General features: G+C 42.4%; 1 protein-coding gene across 2 annotated transcripts in view; it reads left to right on the forward strand.

Annotated features, from left to right (window-relative positions):
• Window positions 1-541: 541 nt before the first annotated feature.
• ano6 (anoctamin 6) overlaps window positions 542-12,627 on the forward strand; it is a 20,958-nt gene continuing 8,872 nt past the window's right edge. The window contains exons 1-11 of one of the 2 annotated variants that reach the window (XM_060038670.1): window positions 542-870; window positions 3,963-4,030; window positions 4,369-4,497; window positions 7,615-7,680; window positions 8,976-9,263; window positions 10,103-10,216; window positions 10,548-10,663; window positions 11,225-11,359; window positions 11,950-12,055; window positions 12,176-12,236; window positions 12,601-12,627. The exon at window positions 12,601-12,627 is cut by the window's right edge and continues 119 nt beyond it. In XM_060038670.1, the coding sequence (XP_059894653.1) occupies window positions 783-870; window positions 3,963-4,030; window positions 4,369-4,497; window positions 7,615-7,680; window positions 8,976-9,263; window positions 10,103-10,216; window positions 10,548-10,663; window positions 11,225-11,359; window positions 11,950-12,055; window positions 12,176-12,236; window positions 12,601-12,627 (1,198 nt within the window). In that variant the 5' untranslated portion in view covers window positions 542-782. Of the gene's footprint in view, window positions 871-3,962; window positions 4,031-4,065; window positions 4,498-7,614; window positions 7,681-8,975; window positions 9,264-10,102; window positions 10,217-10,547; window positions 10,664-11,224; window positions 11,360-11,949; window positions 12,056-12,175; window positions 12,237-12,600 lie in introns of those variants that run through there. The other variant, XM_060038669.1, reaches the window with a different exon arrangement.

Here is a 12,627-nt window from a genome sequence, read left to right on the forward strand (position 1 = left end):
TGGGTTGTATTTCTTGAAGCAAAAATAAGTGTTTAATAAATATACATTTGATGAGATGATAAAATAATTTGTTGAGTAGATTGCAAATGAATATATATTTTTTATCTATTTATTTTATATTTGATTTGATTATATTGTACGTTTTGGTCCACTGTATTACATTATCTTTAGTCTGATTTCATCAAGCACTTTAGCAGGTTTCACTATGACATACATTGACCTACACAGAGAGAATCAGAATCAGAATTACTTTTATTACGGTATCTTATTGTACAAGTAGGCCTAGATAAGCACGATTCTTAGGCTTGGTTCCTCCACCGCCACATAGCAGCAACAATACAAGATGAAGATGAAGATAGGTCAAGTGTAACGTGTAGTGTAAAGTGTAATTGTAAATGTTCAAGTGGTAGTGGTGCCAGCTACTGTTGATTCTATCTACAGAGCATTTCCCTTTTGAAAATGAAACTTAAGTGAATCATGTTGCAGAGATGCGGGTCGCAGAAACTGAGGAATCAACAAGAAGGGGCGGATCAAGACCGAGCTGTGCGATCCGTCTGGCCGACTTTAAACCCTCCCCATACTCCGACCCCACCCGTCTCTGTTGTGTGAAGTAAAAACTTCACTACACTGTTTTCGGGTCGGAGACTTAGACCCCTTGCGGATCAACTGAAGGGGAAAAAATAGGATGGACTTGTGATGGACCCCTCTCATTCACTTTCTTAACTCATCTGACTCTTTGTTGAAAGTATTGCAGGAGCAAACCTCCACCGTAGACTTCCAAGATGAACGATAACGAAATACTTGAGATGGACGAAACGCTGGACTTTTTGGAGGGAGAGGCGGAGTTGGGGATGATGGACGAAGACTTCGGTGAGCTTTCCGCTTTTTCTCTCCAGACTGCGCGCAGGGCGCGGTTAGGGTCCGACTGGCGATGCGCGTCTGACGGCTGGGTGGTACTGTCAATGGGGAGGTGTGGTACTGTCTATCCATGGGCTAGTGTATTGATGTCTGTCCATGGGGAGGTGCTGCCCATGGGAAGGTGTGGTAATGTCTGTCCATGGGGTAGTGTGGTACTGTCCATGGGGAGGTGTGGTACTGTCTGTCCATGGGGTAGTGTCATAGACGGATTATGACATATCGGGCCCCTGGGCACGTGGACTCCGCAGGCCCCCCCCCCCCTTCCAACATAAACACACGCACCCAGAATACACACACACTTATTGGCGATAATAAGTCATTGGCCTATACCTCCAACTCAGCAGGATTTGTAGCACAGGAAAGGCAACCTCACAATAATTATTACAAATAAGTGCATCTTTATTTAACCAAAACATGATAAAAAAAATACATGATTGATGCAATTTTTGGCGATTTGAACAAATTTCGAATGCACCGCTTTCAACCACAAATAAAAACGACTAAAAGCAACTCAATACGAACAGTTCCTTACATTAATTGACAGTAATGCATTTCACCTATGAAATGCATTTTTTCCAGGCTCTGTTCCGTGCAAAATGAGTAACTAAGTAACTTGTGGGGCGGCTCAGTCTACTTCAGTTACTAACAGTGGGGCCCTGGGCCCCACTGTTAGTAACTTGTGGGGCCCTGGACCCCACTGTTAGTAACTTGTGGGGCGGCTCAGGGGGGCCCAAGGGCCCCCCTGAGCCCTTGGGCCCCTGGGCATGTGCCCGGTGTGCCCGTGCAGTAATCCACCCATGGGTAGTGTGGTACTGTCCATGAGGAGGTGTGGTACTGTCTGTCCATGGGGAGGTGTGGTACTGTCTGTCCATGGGGTGGTGTGGTACTGTCTGTCCATGGGGTAGTGTGGTACTGTCAGTCCATGGGGTGGTGTGGTAGTGTCGGTCCATGGGGTAGTGTGGTACTGTCAGTCAATGGGGTGGTGTGGTAGTGTCTGTCCATGGGGAGGTGTGGTACTGTCCTTCGTGTAGTTGGGTACTGGTCATGGGGTAGTGTGGTACGGTCCTTCAGGTGGTGTGGTACTGACTTTCCATGGGGCAGGACACACATAGGTTTATTTTTTAAAACAAGATTGACTGCTCTTGCTGTTGTTATTTTTGAGAGGTGCGTTTTTATACATTGTACAAAGTATTTATGTTTACGAAATGTGTATTGAGTTCTATATCCCCCTGGTCCATCATGGACATTTGTTTGGTAGATGAGCAAAAGTGAAGTGCAGCATTATTTTAGACCGTTTTATCGAAAGCATGGTCATTTAGACAGGTCATCATGGGGCAGAGGGCATCTAGCCCCATAAGGGAAGGATGGCTTCAGGTGGACTGTGGACATTAAGGATCGAATGTAGTACCTTTCAGCTGGAAGTAACATTAGCCATAACCACTACACTCTCTTGCCCAAAACTAGGCCTTATACTAAACATCCACCTTTAATCAACCCTATCATACCCTGTCATTTCAAGTCAACAGGGCAAGTTCTTTCAATCTATTCATTCGGTGAGCTGTAAGTCTGCATTCTCTATCCTGACTTGTGTGGACAGACACACCCACCCGACAACATACTGTCATTGGGTGGAAAGTAGTTCTTTCTACTGCAATTCGATGGCTTGACTTCGGGGGATTTCTGTGAAGACTCGAGCAGTGAACATCACGATCCCTGTGTCAATGTGTTACTAAGTGACAACTTATATTTTGGAAAAACAACATCTGCGGTTGGTTAGTTCAGTATCTCATTGTGGTCGCCCGGACCATATTGAACAGGATTTTCCACATGCAGTGAATGTTGTCTTGGCACATAATGTGATTTGTGTTACAAGTACATTTCATTTCCCGCCCCTACAGTTTTGTTAATAAAGTTTTGTACAGGGTTTTTAATGTGTTGCTTTGGCATGGTTAAGTCAGTCAGGGTAATGAATAAGTGGGATTGGTAGAGTGCCTGAAGGGGAAACGTGTGTGTGTGTGTGTGTGTGTGTGTGTGTGTGTGTGTGTGTGTGTGTGTGTGTGTGTGTGTGTGTGTGTGTGTGTGTGTGTGTGTGTGTGTGTGTGTGTGTGTGTGTGTGTGTGTGTGTGCGTGTGTGTGCGCCTACATCCATGCAATGAAAACCAGAGAAGAGTTAGCTTGCTTTAGTTGCTAAAAGATGAACGGAAATGAGTCACATAATAGCCGCAAGATGCCCTCCCCCATGTTAGGGGAGGGCATGAGTTATTAAATGACACAGCTGCGGTGCTCATGATAACAGAAGTACAGAGACTGAGGTTTGTGGCAGTCAGCTTGTATTGCTGATTGCTAACGTGAAAACCAGTGCTGGTCAGAAGCAGGTTCAACGGTTTAGCTTGTAATAATACCATTATGTCTTTCCATTATGGCTCACATTGCCTTCCTAACCATGCCTGGTGATTCCTTTGCCCTTTGGCAAGGGCGTGTTAAATATGGTGCGTGAATCCCTTACAGTTACTGTTACTGTGATTAAGGGCTTAACATAATCCATTGACTGGACACAAATACTTTGTTCTGTAATGTTTACAAAGATGTGTGTGCTCTTATGGTAGATGTCACCCATTTAATTATAACTGCTAATTTTAACTTTTGGTCATTAAGCATTCACTTTGATCTAGTGACTTAGAGTGAATTCAGACATATGTCATACAGGACTAGAAGTAGGCCTGCAGCTATACTGGGGACATATTATATCAAATCGTTTATTGGGGTCAGGACAGTATAATGGCTTGGTAGGTACTAAGGTACTGGGGTTGATCCCATATGTCAACAGGCTTTCTATAGGCAACCTTGAGCAGAATGCCTGTTATAACATGTATCTCATGGATTTCACTTTGCGTGGGCTTAGACAACCCTAAACGACAAAACGACAAAATGGTAATGCTATTATAATATCATTATTAATTGATGTTTCTTTTGCTCAGGCACATTGTTAGTTTGTTCCTCATCATCCCAAAAACACGGATCTTCTCTTCTTCTTCTTCTTCCAGTCTACCCGCAGGAGTTCCTCCCGACGTATGAGCCCCTACCGGAAGGTACCATGGCAAGGGCAGAGCAGGTGAGGACAACATGCATCACTCCCCAAAGCCAAATAAGCCTTTGTCATTTTGCAATCCACCCCACCAAGAGTGGCAAACATTGCATTCATCAGAAAAGAGCTGAGGATTGAGTTGCTCTGTTGACTCGTTCAGCCCTTGTGCGGTGTGTGTTTAACGTGCATATCGTGCCAGAAAGGGGACATATCTCGCAGTAGTATCAGCTCAGTCGTAGGATCGTGGTCTCTTCAGAGATCCCCGGGGTCTCCTCTCGACGGACGTCATGTATGACCTGATGGAGGAAGAGCTGTTTGAGTACCGCGTTGTGGAGTTGTCTAGCGCCCCGTGCTTCTCCCCGCAGGCCGACTTCAACGGGAAGCAGGACTCGCTGTTCTTCAACGACGGCGTGCGGCGCATCGACTTCGTCCTGGTGTACGAGGACGAGGACAAGAAGGATTTCGACAAGAGGCACACGTTTAAGCGCAAGAAGGTGAGCCACGCGAAACCGTTGGTTCCCCCCCCCCCCTTTTCGTTTCCACACGTGGTTCTCAGTGATATCGATGGGGGTCAGGTGCTCCTGGGATAAAAGACCAAGTTTTGGTCTTTGTTGTTATGGTGTTACTCAAAATGAGTAACATATTCACCATCATTGCTGCATAAATTCTGTTGTGTTCTCATGAAAGGATCATGAATTGGTTAAACAGTAGGTACCAAGTTCTTCATCAGACGTTCATTTTTGACATTGTTTTAGGCTCTGTGCAACACCAACTCAATCATCTGTGTAATTCATGTTTTTTGTTTTAAACTTTTCATCAATTTGCTCTTTGTTGTGAGGAGAGTTGGCTATGAACATTAACAATAGTCAATATTGGATTGACTTCATGTCCTGTATATGTTTAAACATAGTACATTGTATCCTTCTCGTTACACACACACACAGTGACAGCTTTTAATATTTACTCTTGAGTATTTGTCAAGGGAGTGAGTCACCGTGTAAGAATGGTATTTGGCATCTGAATTAACTTTATAGAGAGACATATCTCTTTACTTTAACCTGCTGTTGTACCAAACATTTGTTCCAACCATGATTTACCGCTGTGGAATACATATTTAGGCCTAGCTTGACATTCATTCATTTGTATGCAAATTTGTTTTGCATACCCATGCAAAACAATCCTTAATCATTGTACCTTTTTGAGGGGTGCTATATGCGTGCTGTATGATATTTGCCTTCCGTCACTGAATGTACTCGTATACCCTAAATACAGTTAATTATACCCTTGACTGAACAGAAAAGACAACTGGTCTGCATGCCATTCTTTTTCAAGTTTTTCACGTTAGAGTCACACGTTGTGTGTGTGTGTGTGTGTGTGTGTGTGTGTGTGTGTGTGTGTGTGTGTGTGTGTGTGTGTGTGTGTGTGTGTGTGTGTGTGTGTGTGTGTGTGTGTGTGTGTGTGTGTGTGTGTGTGTGTGAGAGCACATTTCTAGCTATGTATCTATGGTGCCAGGTGTGTAGGCTTGGACTTTCCCAACCATGCAATTTAGAGCCACTTTACCTAGAATGAGCTGAACCACAACCGTAATCCTCAAATACTTAAAAAATAAATATGATTTTAAAAGCATAGACACTGCTAGTCTGTTTACTTTGTAGTAACGTATATTTGATGTATACTTTTTCTCTATTTTAGTATTGCCTTGTTATACATTTGTACTTTTGCACATATTTTTACTATTTCAGTCAGTCTATTTTTATACAGAAACAAATCCCCCGGGATAAGTATATTATCAGTTATTTGGTTCTGCAATGGTTCTGGTTCTGCAATAGAAGAGAAAAGGGGAATGGAATGGAAATGGACCATATCTATAAATATGACATATTGTAGTTTGGACCTACAACCTGGATTGAGCTATTTCCCCACTATGGGGTTTGGAAATCAGACTCTAAAGGCTGACTTTAACCGCTAATTAACCTTAAGAACCACAGACACCAAGGCAATCTTACACTCTAATCCCATGCCCAGAATATCTATTCTCCCATGATGCAACAGAGTCTTTTGATTTGCTGTTTTTTTTGCAGAACAATGCATAGCTGGATGAGGATCTCATTTCCTATAAAGTCAAACTGTCATCTCACTCTGACATGGCCTAGTCTCAGCTATTAATTTGACTCAATTTAAGTTAACTTCCTTTTATTCGATTTTTCGAAAACCCTTAACCTTTTTCCCTTCCTCCATTTATCTGGAGACTTCTGTTTGACTGCGGTCCAGGTTCAAACCATAGATTAAAACCAATTGTAAAATGTCTTTGTAAAAGATGACTGCAAAGAGCTTTACCTCACTCTGCGTCAGCAATATTATTCTGTGTCAGGAACTACAGCCGAGAAAGATTTGTATGAAATTAGCTAAAGTACACTGTAGCTAAATCAACGGTATAATTCTTTCACCGTGCTCTGATTGTCGGGGCGTTAATTACTTTGAGGGAATGATTCAACAAAATCAGTTGCAATCTATGCCTTTTGCTTTGCTGTATGTCAACTCTATGTCATTCTTATGAACGGATACTGAATTGTTTGTGTAGCACAATTCTTCATATTTAAACAAATGTTGACCATGATCGTGTTAATTATTTGATATGTATTACATTAAAAGTATTCATCTTGTCGAAAATATTAACACACACACACACCTGCTAATACATAATTAAGCAGGCCGAATCCCCATGCAGTACTATTTCGTATTAGCTTTTTATTTGTATCCATTTATCCTTTTATCCAAAGTGTCTTTCAGTATATATATTTAAATGAATGAGTAGCAAGGTTGTTAGGACTTTTGCTCAAGAATGGCTTCAGGTAGACAGGCAGACATTGGGATATGTAACCCTGAACATTGTGGTGGGCAGTCACACCCTAGCCACTGCACTCTCCACCCCCTCCTTTTGTACTGTTGTTCTCTGTCTACTGATGTTAGAAGGATCATAATAGCTGAGTATTGTCTAGCCATGTGTTATAGTTGTTGAGCAACAGCCATGGCTCAATTGGCTGTCAAAAATGTTTTTAGAAAAATTCCTGCGTAGCAATTCAGTTAATTTTGTTCTTTGACAGTCTAAGCCTGTCTGACTAAGTAGTGCTAGAAGTAATTGGATACAATTCTGGGAAAATGGTGATAATGCAAGGAATGCCTCACTTGCACTTTGCTTTGATAAAAGTGTCTGCTAACCTAGAACCCTTGCAGAATCAACACCACTGTCTTAACAGCTGTCAAAACTAAAACAATTCTCATAATTAGAAATGGCCAACCAAACTTCAATAGCTAAACAAGTACCTCATTGTTCCCATAGGAAATTCAAGTTACCCAGAGGAACCATTCCATTTCACATAGCTTAATAATGGATACCATATGAATGGTACAATAAAGGCGCTCTTTTATCTGAAAAAGTCACTTTAAACAAAACCACAGTCCTCAGAGAAAGAAAGTCAGCCTGCAAATTTGGAAAATGGCCAACCCCAGAGCGTCGTCAAACTATGATTGTGCAGCCCTCACAGTGCACTGATGGGCTTCTTTGTCAACAAACAAATCTCATTCCATTTCCTGTTCCTCTGTTTCCATAGCAACGGCGGGAGTATCTGGAGGCCAGTCTGATGTCGATGGGTATGGCGCTGGAGGCTACCCGATCAGTAAGTGGGCCCTGGGGATGGGGGGGGGGGGGGATGGTGCTGGGGGGTTATTGGTGGACGTTCAACACAAAGTGGGCATTGAGGGACTATACATTTCAATCTGTCTAGAGCTGCTGAATCTCCACGTATGTATGGCCTATCATTGGGGTTATTGGGGTTATTCGTTGCCATGCAGCGGCTCTGAGCTCTCTCGTTCGGTGCTTTTTATTATGTTTAGTGTAGCAAATGTATGGTGAGCTCATCAGAGGGTCATAGGCACAGCTCACAGCTCCCACTGCCGAAACAGGACCAGATCCATTCTAAAAGACGCTGCGCACCCTGCTCACCACCTGTTCGATCTGCTTCACTCTGGCAGGCGATACAGGTCAATGAAATCACGCACCACCAGACTAACAAACAGCTTCTTCCCCTGGGCCATACGTAGGCCTACGCTAAACAAACAATAACCCCTGTGCAATACATAGACAACCACATGAACGCTCACCACTACCTCTGGACACTCCTTATTATGCTTACCTTCCTGGACCTGCTGCTATTTAGACATATGTGGGCGGGAGGGTTGTTGTCTGGGAGGGAGGGAAGAGTGTCGGACACTTAAATGTGCCTTGGAGGGGTTATTGGGGGGAAGGGTTATTGGGGTTATTGTTGTTATGTATTTATTAATATTTCGTACTGTATTCTATTTATTCTTTACATTTTTTTTTTTTTTAAAAGAACTGAACAAGATCTGCACCTTAATTTCGTTGTGTAAATACACTGTATTTAACCCAATGACAAATAAAGATTCTATTCTATTCTATTCTATTGACGTAATGAATAGCGTGTTGGTTAGAAAGATTTAGATTGGTTATTTAAAAGGCAATGCCTTCGCCTGATCCCTTGCGGATCATTATTATGTTAACATGATCGATATATGTACGATTTAAAATGTCTTTAATCACACACACTACAAAACGAACCCTCTTGTAAGCACTTAATGCACGCACCTAGTGTATGGTGTACGTCCTTGCACTCAAAAAACAGTACTTGGCATAGCATCTTATCCTAGCTGTCTTTGTTGTATACAGGGAAGGGGTTAACCTCGCGATTGTTAGTACTCGGCACTTGGTTCTATGAACAACATCCTTACTGTACCGTCCGTCAGCAATATATTGTTTCTCTTTCTTCTGACAAATGTACTTATTGTAAGTCGCTTTGGATAAAAGTGTCTGCTAATTGCCCTAAATGTAAATGTATCACTCAGGAAAAGCGTTTTAAGCAACGGATCGCCAAATTACTTCTCCCCCCCCCTCAAGGTGGTGGACGACAAGCTGATTTTCGTGAAGGTGCACATGCCCTGGGACGTGCTGTGCACCTACGCCGAAGTGCTGCACATCAAGCTGCCCATCCAGCCCAACGACCTGGCGTCGCGCCCGTCGCCGTGGCGATTCTTCTCCTGCGTCACCAAGCACTTCTACCCCAGCGAGGACAAGATCGGCACGGAGGCCGATTTCTACACCGCGCCCTTCGAGAAGGACCGCCTGGAGTACTTCTACGTCAAGGACCAGGACAACTTCTTCACCCCCTCCATGAGGAGCCGCATGGCGAGTGGTTTATCCCCCATGATGCATCTGGTTGATTCGGACATCGGCAGTTAGGTGGTCTCTGACCATGCTCTGACCCCGACAGGTCGCTTCTAGACCTATTTTCATGGGGGGGCCAGACTGGGGACAGTTGTTTTGTTGGAGGGGCACATTGAACCCGGAAAGCGAAATATTTAGTTCAGTACTAAGTAACGGCATTCAAAAACACAATATACAAAAATTGGCTTTTTCCCGTTACAGCACTTATTTCAGTAGCATAGTATTAAGTGTTTCCTTCAGTTACAGCACTTTAAAAAGGTTAAAGCAATTGTCAATGCTACAACCTTTTGGGTTTCCTTCACTGACATCAAACCACTCAGTATCATGCATCACCAACAGCAATGAAGTCAGTATGATATATTAGGAATCTCAAGTTCCACCTTGTGCGTCGGTGCCACACCATCGCAAGTAATTGAACCCGCGTCCAGACGGTGGTTAAAAGAAAAAGAAAAAACGTTTGGAGGGGGCACTGGCCCCTGCTGGCACCCCCCCCTAGAACTGCCCGATGTCCACGGTCGGACTTGAGGCCAACGTTGAGCTAGCTGCCTAGTGTTGAAGTGACATTTTTGTTAGTGTAGTATATTTTAATGTTTTTTTAAGTAAAATGTCTTTAATATTTTTTTGCATTTGGAAGAATGGCACTTAGTAACAATGAAAATATTCTCTGATGCTATTTAGTATATAAATTATAACTTTACCGATGCTAACTGCACTGATGCTAATCAACGTTAAACTGAAAAGAACATTAAAACCCTCCCTTTACAGTCCTATTAACAAATGTTTTTTGCTGTGTTTTACAGGCGTACTACATCCTGAACCGCGCGCCATATGAAATCAGAGGCAACATCAAGAAGTTTGGCATCACTAAGCTACTGGACAGTGGAGTCTACAAGGCAGCCTACCCTCTCCACGATGTGAGTCAGAAAAGCATTATTATTTATTTTTTATAGAATAAATAGTTATTTTTTTGTTATTAATGTGTGTTAGATAATTCTTTAATTTTTAGTTATTACATTATCTATTGATCTAATTTCTATTCACTACTTTTATATATATATTTTTTTTTTACTTCAAAATTTAAATTTATTTTGGACCCCAAAATCCCAACCCCAATAATGTTCTAACACTACACTTGATGCAAACAGATTTCTCCATGTTTTCTCTGCTGCTGTACCGATCAGTAACAAAATGGTTGTTTGTGCAAACGCTCTGCAAACTCTCTTACCTGTTACCTGTGCTCTTCAGTGCAGGTTTAACGTCAGGTCAACGGAACTGGGCAGCCCCAACGAGAGACTGCTGCTCTACGAAGAATGGGCCCATCCCAAGAGCTTCTACAAAATGCAACCGCTCGACCTAATCAGGTAATTATGGGGTAGTGAGCCTATGGTGTGGTGTGTTGGGGTATAGTACAGTGTGTAACAATATGCTATGGTACACAGGAATCTGGGAAAATACCAGTAGCATACAAGGCGCCATTGAACACAGGCTGTCGTAAGAAGTGTATATTATTCTACTTTTAACTTTACTCGTTACATATAACGACGATGTCTAGGAGTTAGGGAAAGCTGTGCAGCTCTCAGATGCTCCAACAGACACATTAACGTGTTTTTAAACGTCTTAATAATGTTAAGATTGCCATCCATACAAGGAACTCACTAACTGGGGGCCATTGCCTAACATCATCCACACCGTACAAACCCGACTGCCGCCGTCACTTTCACCGTCAGCAGCAGACACTCAGTCGATAAGACTTGCACCAAAAGAAAATGGCGGCTGCCACAAAATGGCGCAGCAAAAAAAAAGCAGTCGCTGGAATCGTGTTTAGTTTGGTATTGCGCTGTATGGTACTGTATGTTATGGTATGGATAGAAAACAACTATGTGTGAAGTCTTCCTCACAATTATTATTATGGTCGTCCACAGAAAGTATTACGGCGAGAAGATTGGTATTTATTTTGCCTGGTTGGGTTTCTACACCTTGATGCTGGCACTGGCGGCAGCCGTGGGCCTGGGCTGCTTCATATACGGCTACCACACCCAGGAGACCAGCACATGGAGGTACTGCTACTGGGCAACGGACTGTGTGTCCTGTTCTGGTTTGGTTGTTTGTCTTTCGTTTGTTTGCTCATTTGTTTGTCTTTCTTTCATTCTGTCATTCTGTCAGTCTCTCCTTTTCTTTTTCTCTTTCTTTCGGCCTTGTTTAGTTTTCCTGCCCTCTAACTGTCTTTCTTTCTTGTTTTCCTATTTCTCCTTTAACCAACTTTCATTCTTCAATTTCATTCTTCAATCCAAGGCGGTTTATAGTGAACTAAGATACATGTGCTTTAAGTAGCAGATAGCGGTTAGTCTTTTTGCCGTTTGGTATCAAACCCAGAACCTCATGGCTTGGAGTGGATGCCCCAACTCATGAAAGCTGGCATGTTATAAGAAACAACGATTTGTAGTGCTTGAATAGGGCTGCATATGGCCAACGTCTTAAGAGTGATACTTTTAACCTGCTGAATAATAGTTTTGATCAGTATAAATATTATATTTACATTAGTATTCATGCTATTCCAGTTTCTGATACCAGTTTGTTCTGCCGTTACTTTTTAATCTAGCTAAATAAGCATGTCTAACCTCTGTCTCCTGTCGGGGTGATCTTTCAGCAAGGAGGTGTGTGACCCCAACATAGGCGGCGCTATAGTAATGTGTCCGCAGTGTGACCTCGAGTGCACCTACTGGAGGCTCAACAGCACGTGTGAATCATCCAAAGTACGTTGATCTTTTTTTAATTTGTACTGCTATTTTGGGGGTGTTTCATCCAGAGACTTTATATAACTGTGTGTTGTGTGGTTATGTATGTGTTGTGTTTTCCTTTCATTTTCTTCTTAGAAACTTTGTATATTCGATAACTTTGGCACGCTGGTGTTTGCTGTCTTCATGTCAGTCTGGGGTGAGTTTTGTTTTAATAATGAAGTCATTGTCTGTCTCATATCATATCTCCTTTGCAGAAATTCAAGAATGCTGTACATTTTGGGAAGCAACATTTTTTTATTGATAATAACTTGAAATAACGCATAACACTAAGAACACAAAATTACTTAATTACTATTACTATTTGTTTTACGAACTTAAACTGACTTACCACGGTATTTATATCATGAAATCAAAAACAAACATATTTCTTCTTCTTCTTCTTCTTCTTCTTCTTCTTCTTCTTCTTCTTCTTCTTCTTCTTCTTCTTCTTCTTCTTCTTCTTCTTCTTCTCCTCCTCCTTCTTCTCCTCCTCCTCCTCCTCCTCCTCCTCCTCCTCCTAGTGACTCTGTTCCTGGAGTTCTGGAAGC

Source organism: Gadus macrocephalus, chromosome 19 (assembly GCF_031168955.1).
Source record: "Gadus macrocephalus chromosome 19, ASM3116895v1".
NCBI lineage: Eukaryota > Metazoa > Chordata > Actinopteri > Gadiformes > Gadidae > Gadus > Gadus macrocephalus.